Here is a 10,133-nt window from a genome sequence, read left to right on the forward strand (position 1 = left end):
AATTATTACAATTCTTAGAAAGGCAACATGATACAGCCCTTAAGAGAGTGTACTCTGGGACTTCCCTGGCGGTCCGGTGGTTAAGAATCCGCGCTTCCACTGCAGGGGACACGGGTTCGATCCCTGGTCGGGGAACTAAGATCCCACATGCTGAGCGGCCCAAAAAAAAAAAAAAAAAAAGAGTGTACTCTGGAGCCTCACTTGACTGGGCTGAAACCCTGGCCTGCCCATTACTAGCTGTGTGACCTTGGCAAGTCACTTACTCCTCTCCGTGCTTCGATTTTCACAGGTGGAAAGTGGCAATAATAATGGTGTCTCAGAGTGCTGTCGAGGAGTAATTGAGTTAAGATAGATTAAATTACTTAGAACAGTGTCTAGTTTAAAGGTTTACTACCACTTCTTTATCAAGTGACTAGTTTTCAGCTGTGGCTTCTTCTTTCTCTTCCTCCAACTTTCCTTTTGAAAAATAAGACTAGAAATTTAAATAATAGATAAACCTACAGTTTTGCCGAAAGAGCTATGCTAAGTATCGGTGAAGAATGTCAGCACTTGCACTATAATTTAATCATGTTTCTTTCCAAACAATACCCATTTGCTCTTCACCAATGCAGTTGGAGGCGAGACATTTTGATGAGCTCTCTGTAATTCATCACTCTTGACCTAACCAAAGATGCTTGAGACAAAAAAAATCTACATTCACTATGAATAGCCTAAAAAAGAGACCAACATCAACTGCAATATATATATATATATATATATATATATATTTTTTTTTTTTTTTTTTTAATCAGTAAGTCATGGGACAGTCAGAAAAGGAACCAACAATGATCCTTATAAGACTCTTCCTTCTAGGTCAGGAGTTGGCAAACTTTTTCTGTGAAGGGCCAGATAGTAAATAGTTTAGGCTTTGTGGTAGAAAGCAGATCAGTGGTTGCCAGAGGTCAAGGGAATGGGATTGAATGAATGCAAAGGAGTTCAAGGAAATTTTTTAAGATTATAAAAATGTTCTATAACATGATTTAAGATCTTAAGCCAAAGCCCATGCTCATCCCACTGTACCATGCTACCTATTTTCAGCTCTAATGTCAGGACATCAAACACGTATTTATTATTAATTCACTGATTTAGAAATTAAATGCTCTTTCCATTCCCTACCTTAAATGTGATTTCTACTCCCCTCTGCCTACTCCAATACTAACCCACACTGTATTCATTAAATCTTTTTAGACTAACAAAACCCTGATATTTCCTTTCTCTACACTTCTATAGTTCTTACTTTCTAGTCCCAATTTTAGCAGTGAATTAGTGTTCTTTGTATAATTCTTTAATTACTGACTTTCTCCCTACTCTGCTTTAACTATGTCCATCAGATAAAAGAAAAATATCGTAAAAGCTGTGATAACATCTCATTTTGAGAACTACAAGAATAATTTTTGTTTCAGACATATATTAGAGTCTTCCACATAACAATATTTCATTAAAGCATGTATCAAAGTCCCAGAAAATACTGTCTTCTTTGTTGGCATCAGAAAAGATAAGCCCCTCACAGGTGATGAATTACTACCACTACTACTTTCCTAAACCTGTCATACTAAAGATGTAATTTTTCTTTCACTGGGATTACTGAATATTCACTAAGCAAGAGTGCTAACTATGGGAAAATTGTGTAATGGAGAATAAGAAATAAGTGGATATATTTACTGTTGAGAATTCAAGTTCACAAAATACCCTAATGAAAAAAGGAAGGGAAGGAATTCCTGGTGGCCTAGTGGTTAGGATTCCGGGCTTTCATTGCCGTGGCAAGGGTTCAATCCCTGGTCAGGGAACTGAGATCCCGCAAACTGCACAGCTAGGCCAAAAAAACAAAAGAGGAAGGGAAGGGGAAAGAAGACAGGAATACCATCAGGAGGAGATTACAAAGGAATAGTAAGATACCCCTGCCAGTCTGTACCCTCCCAGTTCACACAAAGTTTGGATATTACTAAAAACATAATGGTGCTAAGAGACATTTCACATTTTGACTTTTCACACTTTAAAGTCTAGCAATTCTGTCATAACTCAAATGCACTGACGAAGTCCAAAAGCCATTATTTAACAAAAGTTTGCTTTAAAAAATCCTTTTACCCCAGTTTACAAATAAAACCAATTACTCAGGACTTCTTAGTTAGGAAAGATGACCTTATTTTATTTACGTATATGTGTGTATATGCACATAGTTATATTTGTTTAAAAAAATGATCCAGTAAAGCCCTCTTTTATTCAATATTGGCTCAGTTTGAAAAAAATGTTTTGTGGGATATACTGATCTTCGCTGAAGCTGAGTGATGCAAAAATCTGAGTTTTTAAAAACTCCCCAGGTGATTCTAATATGCAGGGTTCTCCAGGTTGAGAACCACTAGCATGAACTACCAGAATGACAGCAGAAAGGAAAGAACGTATGCGAGAGCTTTATAGGAGTCACGGGATTTGGTGACTGACTACAGGCTTAGGGGGAAGTCAGGGATGATTACTAGGTTACGGACTTGAGTTCGGCTGGACGGTAGTGCCACTAAGCATCAATGCAAAAGAGAAAAGTTAGTAAACTATAAAGCACAATATGCATGCTTTTATGAGAAACTTTGCCTTCCCCTCTCGGTTCCACTTCCATTAAGGCTGCAACTGTGTGTTGCTCACGGTGTCATCCCTAGCAATAGTTGCTTGTACTTAATAGAAATGAAATACATTTTTCCTGATTGTGATTCAACTCTGTTAAGACTTGTCTGCAAGTCAGTGGCGTGACTTAATATGTTTTTCAAGACCTCACTCTGGGGACTTCCCTTCGTGGTCCAGTGGGTAAGACTGCGCACTCCCAATGCAGGGGGCCCGGGTTTGATCCTTGGCCAGGGAACTAGATCCTGCATGAAGGCCGCAACTAAAAGTTCACATGCCACAACTAAGAAGTCCACATGCTGCAACTAAAGTCCGCATGCCACAACTAAGACCCGGTGCAGCCTAAATTAATAAATTGTTTTTAAAAAGCACAGCATTAAAAAAAAGAAAAAACCTCACTCCGTGTAGCACTGATCACAGATAGGGCTGGCTTCACAGGAGATAGTCAACAAATATTAGCTCACTAGCTAATTTTCACACAAACGCCAGTCTGACTGGAAATGCTTCCAACTGCCTGCTAAGACATAACCACCCAAAGGTATATTGGGCATGGCAAAATCTGTCCACACCTGAGGTCCAGATATTTGTTCTCAAATCTGTTCCTCTTCTTCCTGTTAACAGCCCAGCCATTATCTGAGTCACCCAGACCTAGAACGCTTGAGTCATCTTTGATATCGCCCTCTTGTCAGCATGCAAACAGGTTTCCAGAGTCCTGTCTTTTATGCTGTCTATAGTGAGTATCTCTCACAGCAGTCCTCACCAACCCCAATGCCCCTTACCCAAGGACTCATCTTCAATTGCTACGGCACCCACTCCAGCCTCCCTCCCTCGCTCCCTCCCAAATCCATCCTCTACATTATATAGCCTTTTCAACAGGCCTCAGACAATTCTAGTCACGTCACTACCTTGGCTGATACCTTTCAGTAGCCTCACCCCACGGCCCACAGAGCAAAATGCAAATGCTTAACCAATCCCTTCATAATCTAGCCCTTAACATACTTTTCCAACCTCACATCCTGCTATTGATATTTCTTCCACCGAGAATAGTGACCTCTTCCCACCCACATCTCCCCATGTCCAAAAGCGGCCTATTTTTCCAAAGTCCAGCCCAGATAAGCCCAGCTTATCTCCTGCAGCAAAGGCCTCCCCTGACACCCAAAGCATACTCCCCACTTCCCTAAAACATCTCTTCCTACTCTGAATTCTCAAAGTAACTCCTAAGCATTTTTCACCTTCCACCCTACAAGGCAGTTTCTTTTTCTTTTTATCTAAATTAATTTATTTTTGGCTGTGTTGGGTCTTCGTTGCTGCGCGCGAGCTTTCTCTAGTTGCGGTGAGCGGGGGCTACTCTTCATTGCGGTGCGCGGGCTTCTCATTGCAGCGGCTTCTCTTGTTGCGGAGCACGGGCTCTAGGGTGCAGGCTCAGTAGTTGTGACTCACCGGCTCTAGAGTGCAGGTTCAGTAGTTGTGGCACACGGGCTCAGTAGTCGTGGCTCGTGGGCTCTAGAGCACAGGCTCAGTAGTTGTGGAGCACGGGCCTAGTTGCCCCACGGTATGTGGGATCTTCCCGGACCAGGGCTCGAACCCGTGTCCCCTGCATTGGCAGGCAGATTCTTAACCACTGTGCCACCAGGGAAGTCCCTACAACGCAGTTTCTAACACACATGCTTTCGTCTCCCCTCCTGGACTGCAGTGTTCCCTGTGAATAGGCTCTAGGTCTGGCTCTTCTTTTTTTAACCACCCCTACCTCTCCCTCCACCCCCACTCCATGCTCATCTCATCCTCCACCCTACAGTGCCTTAGTAGGTGGAGTTCAATAAATACTGTAGGTCCCTGGCCTACTCAGATTTAACAAGAGAGCCTGAGGACATAGTTTCTCATTTTGTTGGGCATGTCTGTAAATCATGATAATGTCCCAACTACAGCAACTCACCTTGCCGGTGACTGAACCCCACATATCTCAGCATGATTCAGTAGCTCTACTCTGGCACATCCACGGTCACTGCAGTGACTGGATAAACTTTGTTTCTTTGTTTTAAAAAAATATATATATCCTCAAGGAGAAAGCTAACAGCCTCTGCTGGTGACAGAAACGAAAGAAAGGGAAGATAGAGAAAAGAAAGGAATGGTATATAGAGAGGTACTGCTTGAGGGGTCACCAGACAGTACATAATTATGAACAGACTGGGACATCTGATGAATGAATAAAATAATAAATGGAGATAAACTTCCAAACTGGAAGGAGCAAAATTTCTCCTTTCCCTGTTTCTACCAGCCTATACCAAGCATTTTCTGGAACACTGCTGTCCAACAGCACCTTCTGGAATGATGCAAGTGTTCTATTCATCTGTGCTGTCTGCTAACATGGGAGCCGCTAACCACACGGTTATTGAACACCTGGAATGAGGCTAGCATGACTAAGGAACTGAATTTTAAATTTTATTTAATTTTAATTAAATTTAAGAAGACATATGTAGCTAATGGCTACTGTATACATTACTGTATACTGTATACATACTGTATAATATACTGTATTACAATACTGTATACTGTATTGTCCAGAATACAGAATGTCTTCACCTTGTTACTTGAATTGTTGTCAGAAGTATTTTCCTGACCAAATTCCAGTAAGCTTATAAAAGTCCATGATCATTTTTCCGTTTAACAAGTCACTTACATTTTTTTCCAATTTTCACTTTTATTTTATTGAGGGGAGAGTGGTTTAAGAGGAGACTAAGAGAGGGGACTTCCCTGGTGGTTCAGTGGCTAATACTCCACGCTCCCAATGCAGGGGGCCCGGGTTCGATCCCTGGTCAGGGAAATAGATTCCGCATGCCGCAGCTAAAAACTCCCGCATGGGGCTTCCCTGGTGCTGTAGTGGTTAAGAATCTGCCTGCCAAGGCAGGGAACACGGGTTCGAGCCCTGGTCCAGGAAGATCCCACATGCTGCGGAGCAACTAAGCCCGTGCGCCACAACTACTGAACCTGCGCTCTAGAGCCGGTGAGCCACAACTACTGAGCCTGCACCCTAGAGCCCGTGCTCCGCAACAAGAGAAGCCACCGCAATGAGAAGCCTGCTCACCGCAACTAGAGAAAGCCCGCACAGCAATGAAGACCCAATGCAGCCAAAAATAAATAAATAAAAATAACTCAAAAAAAAAAAAATCCCGCATGCCAAAACTAAGACCTGGTGCAGCCAAATAAATAAATAATAATTTTTAAAAAAAAAGAGAGACTAAGAGACAAACTGCATGGCAGGTAGACTGCATGATACACTATTTCTTTTGAGATAGAGACTATCCCCCTTTCAAAGCTGAGGAAACTGAGACTGAGAGCAATTAATTGGCTTACCTGTGATCACAGCTTAGTAAAACTAGGATTCAAACCCATGTCTGCCTGCAGAGACTGAGCTCTTAAGCATGCTTAAATTGCTAAGACTGAACTGGGCTGGATGAAAAGTAGGTTAGGCAGCTCCCAGCAGGCTAATGTTATTCAGAGCACATTAAAAGCTGGACCAGCCAGCTTACTTGACAAGAGACTAAGGATGTATCCAGGCAACTTTCTTTCTTTCTTCTTTTTTTTATTTTATTTTATTTTATTTATTTATTTATTTTGGCCACACCGCTTGAGGGATCTTAGTTCCCCGACCAGGGATTGAACCTGTGCCCTCCGCAATGAAAGCGAGGAGTCCTAACCACTGGACCGCCAGGCAATTCCTGGCAACTTTTCTTGATGTCTGGTAAATGATGCTCAATAATTCATCCACTCCTTCAACCATAGGCACGATTCTAAGTTGGAAGATACAGCAGTGAACAAAACAGGAAAAGTCTCTGCCCTCATGGGGGTTATATTCCAGTAAGGGAATTAAAAAACAAACAAAACCTAGGGACGATCTCTAAAGAGGTGAGAACTGAACAGACACCTGAGTGAATAAAAGTTGATTAGCTGCGTGGAGAAACTGAGAAAGACTGTTCGAGGCCAAGGAAACTGCAAGACAAAGATATAGAGGTGTGTTGGGAATGTACAATACAAAGAATAGCAAGGAAGTTAGTGTGCAAGAGCTCTGTGAAGGAGAAGAAATAAAGTATCAGTGTTAACCAGCGGCCAGATCCTGTTGGCCTGTAAAGGTCACTGGAAGGCTCTGGAAAAATATATTCCAAATATATATAAGATATAAAATATATAAATTATAAAATATATATAAGATCATGGAGAGCCACGGGGAGTGAGGAGAGCATGTGGAAGGGTAGGTGTATTGCGAAGAGTGGGAGAGACATGATCTGATTTATGCTTTAAAAGGAACACTGGAAATTATAAAAACAGGCTATGGGGAAGCAAAATCAAGGAGAAAAAGTAAAAGCGGAAAGACCAAGTTGGAGGGACTTGTTCGAGTGATGAAGGAAGCTTAGATGAAGGATAGCTACAGCGATGTAGAGTGGAAATGGCAACTAATTTTAGGAGAGACTTTAGCTAAATATATATGGTCAAACCAATACCCATGGATGCATGGAAAGAAAGAAGCTTGGTTTCTAAACGAGTCGCATTAAGAAGTTACTGTATAACTCAGCCCCTGCAGGTTCTATTTACTATTCCTAAGCGCAATTTCCCACATGCTCACACTCACACCACCTAACAAAGACCATTATCAGGGAAATTCCCACAGAGCGTGCTTACAGATCATCCAACTGTTACATGACACAGATTTCTGCTATTTGTTTATATTTAAATGAGTATTTCTGAACAAGCATAGCCAGCTCCGATAAATTCTGATTAGAGTACATGCCGCGTAACACCCCCGCGCAAAACACTGTTTAGATAACCTTGCCTTCCTGCGCATAACAAGCAGTTGCAGTTTAATGAGGTAACTGGACTAGGATGCTCCACTCAATTCTTCCCAAAGTCTGTGACACTGTTTCCAAAAAGCTTAAGTCAGAACACAGGCTAGGAAATTGGAACACACACAAAAAAGTAAAATAAAAACTGTCGAGGGCTTCCCAGGTGGCGCAGTGGTTGGGAGTCTGCCTGCCAGTGCCGGGGGCACGCGTTTGAGCCCTGGTCCGGGAGGATCCCACATGCCGCGGAGCAGCTGGGACCGTGCGCCACAACTACGGAGCCTGCGCTCGGGAGCCCGCGAGCCACAACTACTGAGCCCGTGTGCCACAACGGCCGAAGCCCGCGTGCCTAGAGCCCATGCTCCGCTCCACGACGAGAGAGGCCACCGCAATGAGAAGCCTGCGCACCGCGGCGGGGAGTGGCCCCCGCTCGCCGCAACCGGAGAAAAGCCCGCGCGCAGCAACGAAGACCCAAAGCAGCCGAAAAATAAATAAATAAAATAATAAAATAAATAAATTAAAAAAAAAAAACCGTCGAGTCAGAACCTTCTGACTATGCTTACCTATCCGTACTCCCTTGCCAATTTAACCCTGAAAGGATGTTTTAAGGTGTGTTCTCCACCAGCTGCATGTCTCTCAAGGTTATCCTAACACAAATCTCAAGGCACTTGCAAGATAACAATCAGCATATTCAGCCAGTAGGAGCTCTTCAGGCTGGAACCGGACTGCGAGGCACAGCAGGTGCTCAGTAAAACTGCTGAATGAAAAACCAACTGCCTTCTACAATTTCAATCTTGGTAACGTATTCCCAAAACATTCCTTAACTTCCCTAACTGCTGTAAAAGCGATGGAGTCCCCGTCACCTCACATAAAGCCTTCCTGAACCTTTCCACCCCAACTCACTGCTCAGGGCAACAAGCTCCATTTCGCTGGCTGCCCACTGTATTAAAAAATCTTAAACAACATTCTGTGACTCATCCAAAAACTAGCTTCAGGGGATGCCTCAGCTTTCTTCTGTTCCTTTTAATCCTCCTCTGCTTTCATACAATATTTATCTGACGTTTCCCCCTCAGGGGGTCTAACATGGTAGAAAGAGCAGACAAAAAGTGGGTGCCTGACCCGGATATCTCTAGAACTCTGGCCTCAATTCCTTTATCTATAAAGTGCAAGTAACACCCATGCCAGACCTCCTTCACAAGGTTGTTGCCAAGTCTAATCCAAATGAGAAAAGCCTGCAAACTGTCAGGTGCTGCCCAAAAGTAAGATCCAAGTAAAGGTAGGTTCAGACAAAGCTTAGCTCAAAACCAATCGGACAGGTGGAGGACCAGCACACTGCAGTCACTCAATAAACATTAAGTCAAATAAGGAGTATTTTCCTCCAGTAATGGGGTGTACAGGAGAAGCACACTAGCCAGGTCCGACAGCGTCACTTTAGGGTCCCTGGCAGGTAACTCCCATCTCTGGGTCTCCTTTCCCGCCACCTGTACAACAAGGCTTTGACAATGAAGGCTTCTAATATTGCTACGTTAAGGGAGGCTCAATCCGAGAGGCCAAATTGCCTTCACCTGCAGGGGCACAAAGAAAGTGCCACAAAAGCGGGTAAAGACAGGACTGAGAGGCAAAGGAGTCGAGGTCTGGTTTAGCACATCTCTTAGGAGCAGCGTGACCTTGGCCAACTCCCCTACCAAGCAAACCCCCTCCTCCCGTCCACATCTCTCAACCTGGGGAAAGAATCCCAGCCGCCCCGAATCCCGAGGCTGCTGGGGAGCCCAGAGCCTACAGCCCCCTCCTGTTTGGCTCGTTGGCCCGTGACAGCCCTGGCTCACCCCCACCCCTCACCCTGGGAAGAGTCCTAAGCTCTTTCGCAGGGGAGGGATGTACCCCTTCCGGATGCGGGACCTGCCAGGACAGCAGTTTCGATTTCCTAAGGAGAAGGGTTACGTCCCCCGCCGTCCCAGCACCGCCGGGAATCAAAGGAGCCTCCCCGGCGGCCCTCGGGATCCCCGAGGCTGCACTTAGTGCCGGCACGGGACCTCGCGACCGGCCCGGCACCCTGCCAAGGTCCCGCGGGGTCGGAGACGCCGGGAGGGGCGTTGCCATAGGAATAGCGCTCAGTACCCCGGCCCGAGGCGCCCGGCAGAGGCTGGAGAGGAAGGCTCGCGAGACCCGCTGTGCCCCAAGCGAACACGCCCGGCCATTCCCTCTCAGGGCTGCTTCGCCCAGCCAGCAGCGCCCCCACAGCTCCGCGCCTTCCCGCGCTGCTCCACAAAAACCCTACCTTCCGCCATGTCGGGCCCAGCCCTGCCTCAGCCTCGCGAGAAGTGCGCTGCTCGACTTGGGCAGTGCGTAACGGAGGTCCCCAAGTCTCGCGAGAGTCATGGGGGCCAGGGAGAGGGAGGGGTCGAGACTAGGTAAGAGCAGTGAATGAAAGTGGAGGAGGTAGCTGGACGTGGGAAGAACCGAGAGCCTCGCTCTCTTCACCTATATTTTCGAGGCTCTGGACTTATCAAGCACTGACTGGACCAAAAAAGAGTGAAGAAAATTTGGGAGAGGAACCTGAATTTGGAAGGCCTGGTTGCAGGTGTCTTCTGAGTGTGTGGATGGGTCACTTTTTTCTAGCAGAACTCAGCCACCTGGCTGCAGAAGCAGAGA

The 10,133-nt window shown here is 45.2% G+C and overlaps 1 protein-coding gene across 2 annotated transcripts in view; it reads right to left on the minus strand.

The window, feature by feature from the left end:
* ANKFY1 (ankyrin repeat and FYVE domain containing 1) overlaps positions 1-9,813 on the minus strand; it is an 80,437-nt gene extending 70,624 nt beyond the window's left edge. For both annotated transcript variants that reach the window (XM_059908818.1, XM_059908819.1), the window contains exon 1: positions 9,760-9,813. In XM_059908818.1, the coding sequence (XP_059764801.1) occupies positions 9,760-9,769 (10 nt within the window). In that variant the 5' untranslated portion in view covers positions 9,770-9,813. The remainder of the gene's footprint in view (positions 1-9,759) is intronic.
* Positions 9,814-10,133: the final 320 nt, after the last annotated feature.

Source organism: Balaenoptera ricei, chromosome 20 (genome assembly GCF_028023285.1).
Source record: "Balaenoptera ricei isolate mBalRic1 chromosome 20, mBalRic1.hap2, whole genome shotgun sequence".
Classification (NCBI taxonomy): Eukaryota; Metazoa; Chordata; class Mammalia; order Artiodactyla; family Balaenopteridae; genus Balaenoptera; species Balaenoptera ricei.